Source organism: Boleophthalmus pectinirostris, unplaced genomic scaffold (genome assembly GCF_026225935.1).
Source record: "Boleophthalmus pectinirostris isolate CB_2022bp ecotype Guang Dong unplaced genomic scaffold, ASM2622593v1 HiC_scaffold_5, whole genome shotgun sequence".
NCBI lineage: Eukaryota > Metazoa > Chordata > Actinopteri > Gobiiformes > Gobiidae > Boleophthalmus > Boleophthalmus pectinirostris.
The window spans coordinates 37,349,319-37,362,655 of NW_026571404.1; the positions used below are offsets into that span (position 1 = coordinate 37,349,319).

Sequence of the window (13,337 nt, forward strand, 5' to 3'; positions counted from 1 at the left end):
GCATCAAGGTGTCTTGTCTTGGGAGGATGGAGCGTGAGACTAACAGGTAAATCGATGCAGCGTTGGCAGTGATGCGGTCGCTGTATCGGACTGTGGTAGTGAAGAGGGAGCTGAGCACAAAGGCAAAGCTCTCGATTAATCGTCAATCTACACTCCTCCCCTCCCCTATGGTCATAAGCTCTGGGTAATGACTGTCAGGACAGGATTGCGGATACAAGCGGCCCAAATGAGTTTCCTCTGCAGGGCGGCTGGGTGCTCCCTTAGAGATAGGGTGAGGAGCTCAGTCACACAGGCAGAGCTCGGAGTAGAGCCGCTGCTCCTCCACATCAAGAGGAGCAGCTGAGGGGAAGGACGTTTCTTGTTTCTTCAGTTTTTTGTTGACTTTTATGTAGTAAAGCACTTTGGTCAGCTGAAATTATATATAAAATGTGTTTTTAACTCCATACACTTTTTCTAGGATCATCTGGTTTATATAGTTTCAGACCTGAAATTGTCCATCTTTACAATCTTTACCAAGCTGTTAATCTGAAAACTACCACTATATGACATCACAAGGTGGAACAGAGTATTATGAGATTTGGAAGTATTTGTAGCAAGTAGTTTGGAACATTATAACATGGCTTAAAATTCACAGGAGTCAAATTTGCATAATATAGGACCTTTAAGCATATTTTAGATTTATAATTTCCAAAATATGTTGTTTCTTGCAGGTGCCTTTTAAAGTGGCTGGAGGTCAGAAGTGTGTGCCCTATGTGCAACAAACCAGTGTGCCGCCTGCACCCGGAGCCTCCCCCTGACCCAGAGCAAGGGTAGAGCGCCCCCTGCTGCAACGGAGGAGCACAGACTGTTTACACGTGTACCCAGAGCCCCAAAGTGACCCAGAGCACGGATAGAGTGCCACCTCCTGTCCCTATACTGCAACAGAGGAGCACAGACTGTTTACATCTGCACCCAGAGCCCCAAAGTGACCCAGAGCACGGATAGAGCGCCACCTACTGTCCTTACACTGTACCAGAGGAGGACAGACACAACTGTGACATGGAGCTGAGGGAGAGTGCTGTAACAGACTCCTCTAATGTACAGAGAATGAGGAGGATAGACTGTTTACATCTGCTCCCGGGGGTAGAGCGCCCCCTACTGTCGCCCTTCTGTAACACCACACAGACTGTTTACATATCGCACAGAGCCCTGGTGCCTTAAGGACTGATGGATGTTTATGGTGCTGGTCTTTCCTAAAGCAGAACTGCTGGACCCTGCGCTCGTCGGCCTCTTAAGACATTTACAGCCTTAAAGGTGCAATTAAAAGTTCATTAGTCGATTAAACCATTTTCTTTGTATGTTTTAAATAGAGGGACCTTATTCTGGTCACCACGCCCTCCGTCGCGACTCCAGACAGATTCAGACATCATCCATTTCCAATCACATTTGTTTATTTCAGGAATGCATAGGCTCTATTCAGGCTTACGTCACAAACCAGGAATATGTTTGGAAACATGCAATAACAACTTCCGGTGTAGTTCCCAATACTGGGCTCACCGACCGACTGTGATCAAACCCACTGAAGTAAATGTGATCAGTGGTAAAATAAAGACTGCAGACGTATGTGCTGTTTGGAATCATCCGGAATTTGGTGCCTCGTCTCTTCTAATCACATGTACCCTGTGCGCTCAGAGTTGTGTGTCAGTGGGGAAATGATCAAAACTGAGCTATGGTTATAACTAGGGATGTAACAATAACCGAAATATCGTGATATCCTATCGTCAGAGTTCTTACAATAATATCGTGGACCATCACAATATATCGAATTACAAGTCTCTTTGTTTAAATGAAGAGTTATGGTGCAGCAAGAGCTAAGAAAAAACAGAGGCAACTACATAGACCATGATCCTTTGCTCCATTTCAATGCGGACTACAAGAAGAAATAACAGTTCTAACACTTTTGAGTCTTAGTTCTTTGGATTAAGTCTTGTCAAGGCATTTTAAAGGAAAAAGTAGTATATTAACACTTTTATTAGCTCCACAAAATATCACAATACCAAGAGATTTGGATATTGTTACATCTCATATCGTGAGCTTTCCCACGATATCGTAATAAGTATCGTACCGTGAGGTTCATACCGTGACGATATCGTATCATGAGACTTGGATATCGTTGCACCCCTAGTTATAACTGTTGATGAGTGGAACACAGCGGAACACCACATGACACGGAGATGAAGAAAACTGGGACATTTTCCGATTTTTCCTAGATTTTGTCAGACTTACTACCACGAACAGAGCCTGTTGGAATTTGTCATCGCATGTTTCCAAACGTCTTCCAGGTTTGTGACGTAAGTGTGAAAAGAGCGCATTGGTCACCCATCATTTAGAAACAAAATCACATGTGTCACCCCTCAAATGGAAAAAGTTTAGTTTTTGTTTTACTCATCGTTTCTGTGGAAACCTGCCGTTTTTCAGTCCCCTGTCATATTTGCTTTCTTTTTCACCCTCATAATGAGACATAATTGTTTTGATACACCCATACTAGGGGTATGCATTACCTTGAGTCTGACGATACAAAACATATCATGATTCACATGTCATGATTCAATATATCCCGATACTAAAACAATGGATGATGTTGCGATTTATGAATAATTACTTCTAATAATACAGTCAACTACACCTTTAAGGGAACACAATTGTATGAAATATAACTTTATATTTTTATTTTTAAATCATGAGAACAGTGAATGTAACTAATGAATTTTTGTGAAAATTTTAAAATCGATTTGGATCTATTTTGAATCAATTCCAGAATGGTGCAATGAAGTATCAGGATATATCATTGAATTGATTTTTTTTCTTACACCCCTCGTACATAACATGCGTGTTCCTGATTGGCTAATCCACCTGTCAATCATGCCCATCTGAATCTTCATTGGGAAAACTGGAAATTCTAGAGAAAGGAAACTACCGTGCAACTTTGAGAAAAACAAATACACAAAAATAAAAGCATCTTTATTTCATTTTAGTTCTTTTAATTGCACTGAAAAACTGTCAGTAGTCGTTACTCTGAGCAGGCTTTCATGTCCACAAACCTGGCCTCTTCCTGTTTGTTTCCATGGAGATGTTGCTGTTCCTGTGGGTCTAACATTGCACAGTATGTCATAAAATATTTGTTTATCTATCTATCTACATGGAGAATATTTTGAAGTATGTTTTTAACTTGACATGCCACCTCCAGAAAGTTACACGGTGCTACTTTAACCAGCTGTAACCTTCATTTCTTCATGTTTTGATTAGAAACTATATATAGTAGATACACCCATAGAAAACCCATTCAGTCACAGGGAGAACATGCAAGCGGAATTTTGAAATAGTCATAAAATCTTTGTTTTCGCCACAGCCTTAAACCAAAGCTAATCTTCTGAACGCCTCGACAGCAGCTCTGCTTTTGGAAAACATTTGACAATCTCCAGATTTCTGTCCAATTTGCACCGTTCAGACATGAAAAGGACAGATTATGGACTGGGAAACCTCTGCAGCCAAATGTGAAATCTTATGACATAGTTTTGGCTTTTGAAGAAGTCTTTATGGACCCGGGACTTCAAATGGAACTCGAAATATGCAGCGGAAACCAAAAACATTAAGAAGATTGTAAAACTTCTGTTGTTTAAAGTGGAGAAGGGAAAGCAGGGGAAACTCGATGACACATTTAGTGAAATACTGTATAATGTAGTTTTAAAGATTGAACTAAACGGGACTCACTGGTTTTAAGTTATTTCTAATGTTGTTTTTTTGTCTAACTGGTTTCAATAAAGACTCGTGTGTTTGTCAAACTCTCTGAGAGTTTCATCATTATTCGGGCCAATCAATCATTACACCCTCACTAGAATCATTTGGATCATTTCATTTCTGGAATGGCCAATATCTATTGAACCAAAGGTAAAAGGAAACTTGAAAACTACAGCTTCATGACATCACAAGGTGGAACAGAGCATTTTGAGCTTAGGAAATGTAGACAGACTGATAATAAAGAATTACTCAAACATGTGCGAATGAAACACAACATACTGTAACTCCAGGTTTGTTTTTGATGACAACATTAGAACATGACCTAAAGCTCCTGAGAGACAGTTTTGTGTTAGCCTGATTCATCAGCTGGTTTCACTTCGTAGAAACCGTCTGACCTCACAATGGTAGAATTTGTTCGCTCGACGGTAGGTGGGTACTTTTAATCATTTAAGCAGTCGCCGCTAACGGGGTTAACTTGTATATGAAGCTTTTCCTAAATCCCATAGGAAAAAGGGCAATAACGTCTTTCCCCTTGATTAAAATTCACCAAACATTCTCTGTATTCCAGCTTTAAATCGTCAATCTCGGGAATCGTTGACAACACAGAATGCATGGCTCTTTGCTGATTGGCTGGTGCCCGAACTCGCACTTCTGGGGTTTCTGAAAACCATCTAGTTTATTCTGATTCCTGACCTAGTCCCTGGAGAGAAAAGAAATTGAGCATAGGCACTAGGTGGCACCAGACTGGCTAGTTCTGTGTAACATGGGACCTTTAAAGCCATGTGTTATCCATCCATTTTCTTCCGCTTATCTGGGGTTGGGTCGTGGAGGCAGCAGCCTAAGCAGGGACTCTCAGATTTCCTTCACCCCAGACATTTCCTCCAGCTCCTCTGGGGGGGACCCCGAGTCGTTCCCAGGCCAGCCAAGAGACATAGTCCCTCCAGTGTGTCCTGGGTCTTCCCCGGGGCCTCCTCCCGGTGGGACATGAACACCTCCTGAGGGAGACGTCCAGGAGGCATCCGGAACAGATGCCCGAGCCACCTCAACTGGCTCTCCTCGATGTGGAGGAGCAGCGGTTCTACTCCGAGCTCCTCCCGTGTGACTGAGCTCCTCACCCTATCTCTAAGGGAGCGCCCGGCCACCCTGCGGAGGAAACTCACTTCGAGCGCTTGTATCCACGACCTCGTCCTTTCAGTCATTACCCCAGAGCTCATGACCATAGGTGAGAGTAGGAACAAAGACTGACCAGTAAATCAAGAACTTCTATAATACTTCTATAACTTCTAATAACTTCTTAATAATAACTTCTATAACTTCTATAATAATAATTATAATAAAATACACAATTTTATGGTACAATTACAGCTGACATGTATATATGTGGTATAAAGCTGAGATCTTATATTTTATTACCTATTTTTCTGTCTCTTGATGTTTTTTGCTGCTTGTTTAGAATTTAATATTACCATTTATATTTTTTACTCTTTATTATTATATTATATTGTGATGAGTAAACTACTGTGTCCAAATCATTTCCTTTGTGGATCTGTAAAGTCTAAGTCTAAGTCTAAGAAAGTGCTAGTAAAAAGTCTGATGTCCTAAAATGAGAGGAAAAGGATGTTGACAAAAGTGACTCAACTGACTAAAAGTACTTCACTGTATATGATTATACTAGATAGTGTCATTTAGTGCGGGCGTTCTTGCCCCGATACTTTGAATGTGCCTCCCTCAGAGTGGGTCCCCCTCTGCCCCGGGCCCGTTCCTCCCTGTCATTAGTCCACTCCTGTGCCTTTTAAAGTGGTGTTTTGCGCTGACTAGACAACATTACAGTTTCCTCCTATAAGCCTTTGTATACACTCGGATGTCACCACTTCACTTGGATTTCCACATGTGCAGTTTCACAGGCTGTGGTGACTGATCGGAAACATCTGGAACAGCTGTCAGACATCACAAAGGAGCGGCAGATATATGTTGGAATAAATCATCTCTTATATCACACTGTCTCTGGCCGCATGAAGATGAATGAGAGGGAGACTGCGTGGTTTCAATTACACTGTTGATCTAGTGGTTTTTAATGGAACGGAAAGATGACAGGAAATATTACAGAGGACATACTGCTCTTAAGAAACGGTCAGTAAAAATGATGACGCAGTCAATCAAGTAAACGGAATTAAAATCAAATTAGCCGATCTGCGTCAGTGGTTTAATCATTGCCAATACTGGTACACAGAGACAGGCACATCCAACAAAAACAAAAACTGCGTGGGTCCAAAAACAAAAATTGTGCAAAAGAAGAAAGCAGTTTTTTGAAGCTCACAATTTTTATTTCAGTGACACAACAATGTGACGTTTCAGGCCAAGCTCTTCTTCAGACATATCTGAAATGTCACTTTGTGGTGTCATTGAAATTAAATTTGGAACTGCAACTGCAACTTTATTACTTTATACTACTACTATTACCACTACTATTATTACTTTAACTTTATAACGCACTTTAAAAACAAAACAGGTTGTCCAAAGTGCTAGAGAACATAATTAAATAGAAAAACAATAAAAACAATAAAACAAAAAATGAATAAAACAGAATCTAATGAAAACAATAAAAACAGTAAAACAACAAATGAATAAAAACAGAATCTAATAAAAACAATAAAACAACATATGACTAAAAACAGAATCTAATAAAAACAATAAAAACTGTAAAACAACAAATGAATACAAACAGAAACTAAAAAAAACAATCTAATGAAATGTCAGTGTCTCAAACTGTGTCAAAAGCCAAAGTGAACAAGTGCATTTTAAGATGAGATTTAAAAACAGGTAGAAAAGAATCTTGTCTAATGTGCAAAGGCTCATGCCTTAGTTTTGGTGCAGCCACCACAAAGGCTCTGTCCCCCTGAGTTTCCGGCTCTTCGGCACACTCAGGAGGAGCTGGTGTTCGGCACACTCAGGAGGAGCTGGTGTTCGGCACACTCAGGAGGAGCTGGTCTTCGGCACACTCAGGAGGAGCTGGTGTTCGGCACACTCACACTCAGGAGGAGCTGGTGTTCGGCACACTCAGGAGGAGCTGGTGTTCGGCACACTCAGGAGGAGCTGACACTCAGGAGGAGCTGGTGTTCGGCACACTCAGGAGGAGCTGGTCGGCACACTCAGGAGGAGCTGCGACACTCAGGAGAGCTGGTCGACACTGAGGAGACCTGCAGGGGTGAGTGGATGGAGGAGCTCAGAGAGCTCAGAAAATGGATCCTAAAGTGCACGGGCAGTCAGTGAAGGGAGGATAAAATGGGGGTGATGTGCTCATATTGAAAATTTGGGAGCTTCAAAGAACTGCAGTACTAATCATCACCAAACCATACATAGCACTTTTGTACTTGGATGAATAATGTGGAAGTGTATTGCTTAAGTACACAAGACAAGTATCCACTGGTTGAACATGGAACCAAACCCTCACCCTCAAATGTTGATTAACTTGGTATAAAAATTGTGTTTGAAATTTTAATAACATTTCAACACCCCCAACTGTGCTTTCCTTTGTGATCTTGGAGATAATGTTCAACAGTGAGGCTTAAAACTCCATGGAGAATGTTTTTGAAGTTTTAACTTGACATGCCACTTCTAGAAAATGATATGGTGTTGCTTCAACTAGGCCTTATCTCTTCATATTTTGAATAAGAACTCTGTAGCTGCACCCAAAGGAAGCCCACTCACACACAGGGAGAACATGTAAAGAAATTGGTTTGTGAAAGAAAAGAAATATAAGTGGAGAAGTGGATATAGTGATTATCGTGTTAGGCCTCCTCCCTCTTCTATAATCATGTGGTATTTCTCTGTGAGTTTGATACATTTTCTTGTGTTTCCTTTTTAGTCTTTTCGCTGCAGCGTTAAACCAGAGCTTATCTTTTTAATAACACCTCAATAACAACTCTGCTTTTAGAAAATATTTGACAATCTCTAAATTTCTGTCAAATTTGTACCAGACAAAAAAGAAAAGAGATGAGAAAGATTAAAGAGCAGGAGAACGACTTGTGCAGCCAAAAGTGAAATCCTGGACATGGTTTTGTTTTTTTAAGGCGACTTCATGGAACCTGGACTCAATATGGACCGGACTGGTTTTTCTATTTAACCTAAGACTTCCTCCGGCTGAGGTGCTCCTGACCACCCCCACTGCTCCCGACACGTCTAACCCAGAGACACTGAGGGAAAGATGGGGCAAAGGCGGGTTTAACCCAGAGACACTGAAGGATGGGTCAAATGCCACTTTAACCCAGAGACATTGAAAGAGGGGTCAAATGCAGATTTAAACCAAAGACACTGAAGGATGGGTCAAATTCAAGTTTAAGCCAGAAACACTGAAGGATGGGTCAAATGTCAGTTTAACCTAGAGACACTGAAAGATCGGTCAAATGCAGGATTAACTCAGAGACACTTATTTGTGGGTCAAATGCAGGTTTAAACTAGACACACTGAAGGGTGGGTCAAATGCCAATTTAACCCAGAGACAATGAAAGTGGGGTCAAATGCAGGTTTAAACCAGAGACATTGAAGCGTGGGTCAAATTCAAGTATGGGTCAAATGTCAGTTTAACCTAGAGACATTGAAACATTGGTCAAATACAGGATTAACCCAGAGACACTAAAGGATGGGCCAAATGCCAATTTAACCCAGAGACACTGAAGGATGGGTCAAATGCCAATTTAACCCAGAGACATTGAAAGATAGGGTCAAATGCAGGTTTAAACCAGAGACACTGAAGGATGGGTCAAATCCAGTCCACTTTTATTTCTATAACACATTTCACAAACAAACAGTTTCCAAAGTGCTGCACAAACACATAATAATAACAACAATAATAAAATGATCAAATAAACAGCTAAAATAATCATACTAGTCTTAAAATAATAAAACCAGTCAAAAAAAAATAAAGCAAATTCACAGAAAAGCAATAAATAAATAAAACCAATAAAATACATTAAAAATTATTAAAATAAATAAAAGACACAGAGGAGCACACAACTCATGTAGCGTTAAAAGCCAGAGAATAAAAGTGGATCTTAAGATGAGACTTAAAACTCTCCACTGTGGGGCTGTTTGAATGTGGAAATCAAATCTGTCAAATGCAGAGGACAGATTTCTCCACAGGTTTACTCGTAGAATAAAGTGTAGCATAAACTCCTGAGGATGGAGCTCAACAGTTCCATCTTGAAGCCTGTTTAAGTTCAATCAATCAATCAAGCAATCAAACTTTATTTATAAAGTGCTTTTCATACAAAAAAAATTTAACACAAGTGCTTTACAGTGAGCAAAAACAAGCCCACGTTTTCTTCCATCCACACCCACACACAACCAAACAACCCAGACAGTCACACACATGCACACACACACACACTCACACACTCACACACACACACACACACACACACACACACACACACACACACACACACACACACACACACACACACACACACACACACACACACACACACACACACACACACACACACACACACTATACTAACATGCTAAAATACAGAAAAATACACATAAAAAATAGGCTAACAGAAAGATCAGAAGAGCCGTCTACACCAGGAGCAGAGAGACGTCCGCTGCTACCAGGAACCACCACAGGGCCCTGGGGAGAGATGATGCCCAAGCACCAACCTCCACCAGGACACAGGGCCCAGGGGAGAGACGAGCCCACGGGACAGACATGTTAGAATGATGTCACCTCCTCAAAAACAGACCTGGAGTTGTGTTTTGTTTCATTCACATACCTTATGTTTGAGTAACCCTGCATTATTAGTCTGTCTCCATCTCTAAAGCTCAAAATACTCTGCTCCACCTTGTGATGTCATGAAGTGGTAGTTTTCAAGTGAACAGCTCCTTTTACCTTTAGTACAATAAAGATTGGTAATTCCAGAGTTGAGATTATCCAAATGATTCTAGTAAAAGTGTATGAAGTTTAAAAACACACTGGTGCTCATGCTGCTCTATACCATTTTGTCACTTCTACAAAGTAATTTCCACATTTTTGCAAACGTTATTTACTATATTTCTGAATTGTAGATAAAAGAAAAGTGGATGGTCACTGTTTAAAGTGATACCTGGCCGACTGAAAACAAAGACCTACTCCACCTCTTTGGCCTACTCCACCTGGATCTTCAATTCAAATCATCATCAAAATGACAAAAAAAAAAGGGTGAAGATGACTCTGTTACATGGCTTATGGTTCAGGAGCTGCGGGAACAGCAAAAGTCCTTTTGTAAAGAACTTCTTGATCAACAAGAAAAAAGCTTCAGATCATGTGTTCAAGTGATTGTGGACTCCATGTTTGCTCACAACTTGTTCAGAGATGTCCATAGCGTGACAAAAGACGTACAAGACTTAAAAACAAGCCTCCAGTTTGCTCAAGTTGATCTAAATGACATGAAGAAAAGGAAAAAACATTATAACATTCATCATAAAATAGCGTAATATGAGCCCTTTGATAGTAGACTTGTATAAAAATCTTGAAGTTAAAGAACTTTTTACATCTAAACATTGACCAAAGCGTTTGAAAATCTAACTGTTTTTCCCATGTTAGTGTATTCTCGTCTTGTGCGTGCTTTTCCCCACATGTAAACAAGAGCCTCTGAACTTTTCCTTTTTTCCCCGCTCTTTTATTGTCCCTTTTCCCGACACAGAACTCCAAATCCAGCGACGAGTGAAAGAGGAGCAGGACCAAAGCAAACTCTGCGGTCAAAACGTTACGGCGATTCCCAAAAGTTTGTGTTTTCCTGGAGAGCAGATCATTCATTATAGTAAGAGGTCTGTGACAGCATTCCAGACCAGGACACGAGCAAATACTCACTGTACAAGGAGTACTAGTACTAGCAGTCGTTGTACCAGCAAAAGATAGATAAATATTATAAGTCATAGTAGTTTTAGTAGTTGTTGTTGTAGTAGTGGTACTAGTAGTAGTAGATAGAAAGGTAGATAAGTTAAATAGTATAGTAAAAGTAGTAGTAGTAGTAATAGCTGCTGCAGTAGTTGTGCAGTAGTAGATAAATAATATAAGAAGTAGTTGTAGTAGTAGTAGTAGTAGTAGTAGTAGTAGTAGTAGTTACTTTGGTAGGTTTAGTAATAGTAGGCTAGTAGTAGTAGTAACAGGAGTACTCCAACTGAAGTAGCAGTAGATAGTACAAGTAATAGTAGTAGTAGTAGTGGTAGTAGTAGTAGTAGTAATAGCTGTTGTAGTAGTATTTGCTCAGTAGTAAATAGATAGTATAAGTAGTAGTAGTCATAGTTACTGTTGTATTAGTAGTAGTAGTTATAGTAGTAGGGGTAGTAGTAGTAACAGGAGTACTCCAATCAAAGTAGCAGCAGTAGTGGTAGTAGTAGTAGTAGTGGTGGTGGGAGTACATTTAGTAGTATGTAGTAATGGTTTATTGGTAAACAAATACTTATACACTAGTTTACTGTAGTATTAGTAGTGGTAGTAGTCGAAGTAGGAGTGATAAGTAGAAGTAGTAATAATAGTCACAGAAATAATTACAGTAGTAGTAGTAGTAGTAGCAGTATATAGATAGATATTATAAGTAGTAGGAATTTTACTTACTAGTATATTAGATATTAGTAGTAGTTGTTACTGTAGTAGAAGTAGTAGTAGTAGTAGTAGTAGTTACTGTAGTAGTAACAGCAGCACTCCAATTGAAGTAGCAGCAGTAGTGGTAGTAGTAGTAGTAGTAGCAGTATTAGTATTAGTAGGATTAGTTTGTAGTTAGTAGTAGTGGTAGTAGTAGAATTAATGGTAGTAGAATTAGTGGTAATCACAGATATAATTACAGTAGTAACAGTAGTAGTTCTGTAGTAGTAGTAAAGGTGTAGTAGTAGTAGTAGTAGTAGTAGTATTGATAGCCTAGTATTGATGGCCTTGTACTTGCAGTACACTTTGTAATAGTGGCAGTAACACCATCTCAACAGCAGTAGTACTAGTTGTTGCTGTTGTAGTAATAATAGTAGTACAAGCAGTAGTTGTAGTAATAGTAGTAGACATAGTAGTGGTAATAATATTAGTAGTAGTAGTAGTAATATAATAGTAGTAGTATTGACAGCCTTTCTAAAAACTCACATCTCTACTTCATACAGTATTTTGTTTTGACAATGGCGCCCCTCGGAGGACAAACTGGGGTATTACAATGGATTTAACAAACAAAACTACCCTTTGTTTGACCTCTCACTGCCTCATCCCAAAAGCATCAGTGTTCTCTATCTGTCTTTGTATCTATCGAGTTACAACTACAGAATTGAATTAATTTAGGCAAGGCATTCAGAAAGATGCGCTCTGATCTTAATATAGTAATAAGAACTTTAAAAATAGGAGCTTCATTTAAAAAGTAAAAATTCAATTCAGTCTACACAAAAATATGAGTACACACATACATATGAATACAAAACACACAAATAATGTTTAAACATAAATATAAAGAAATGATTATAGCTCTGTATGCACAAGAACGAATTTAAGTTGATTGTTATCTGAATGTAAATTACGCTATATTTATTTTTGTATTTGAAGTAATGTGACGTACTATAAGAGTCTGGCAGAAGCACATTATTGCTTTAGTGGGATTGTAACAGGGGGTGGGGGTAGAAAAGCGTTACTTCTCCCCACTCCTTTTTGGAATAATAGATTTTTTTTCCCCTTTTTCTTTTTCTTTTTGGAGATTATAGTTGTGATGAGCAACGTAAAATAATTGTCTTTATGTATCTGTTGATTCCTGCATAATGTTGCAATTTATCATTTACTGTATGATAATGCAATTATGGAAACATCCAAATAAACTTATCATCATACACTCCAAAAATGCCTGTCTCTAATTATAAAATAAATAAATACATAATCGTTTGATATTGGCACTAAAACAGGCTACAAAAGGGAAAAGTGCAGCTCCGTGAACCCACATGAACTCTAGTCGTATTAAAAGTGTTAAATGAAGTCTGAACACGTTTTGAAAGTTGGCTCAGACTCTTGTGAATGGACTGAGAGTGAACGTAAAGACGTAAAGACGTACAGACGTATAGGAGCCTGTGCCACGTGACCTGAAAGTAAATGCGGAGTTTGTTTTTGTTTTAAGAGAAAAACTCAACGGGAAAAAGTCAAGTTACACGTGACCAGGAACACACAGGAAGTAGCGGCGTCCGGACCTCAAAATAAAAGAGCTGTTGGCTTCTTTGAAAATGGAAGTTTTACTGTCCGTTTATACAGACAGTAGTAGTTATAGTTACTGTAGTAGAAGTTAGAAGGGGTAGTAGTAGTAACAGGAGTACTCCAATCAAAGTAGCAGCAGTAGTGGTAATAGTAATAGTAGTAGTAGGAGGAGTAGTGGTAGTACATCTAGTAGTATGTAGTAATAACCATTTTTATTCGTAAAAAAAAAAAAAAAAAAAAATATATATATATATATATATATATATATATATATATATATATATATATATATATATATATATATATATATATATATAGTAGTATTAGTAGTGGTAGTAGTAAAATTAGGAGTGATAAGTAGAAGTAGTAG

At 39.1% G+C, this 13,337-nt stretch overlaps 1 protein-coding gene across 2 annotated transcripts in view; it reads left to right on the forward strand.

Moving 5' to 3' along the window:
- Window positions 1–3,821, forward strand: part of si:dkey-51a16.9 (RING finger protein 122) — a 43,013-nt gene extending 39,192 nt beyond the window's left edge. For both annotated transcript variants that reach the window (XM_055163012.1, XM_055163013.1), the window contains one exon: window positions 711–3,821. In XM_055163012.1, the coding sequence (XP_055018987.1) occupies window positions 711–813 (103 nt within the window). In that variant the 3' untranslated portion in view covers window positions 814–3,821. The remainder of the gene's footprint in view (window positions 1–710) is intronic.
- The last annotated feature ends 9,516 nt before the right edge of the window (window positions 3,822–13,337 follow it).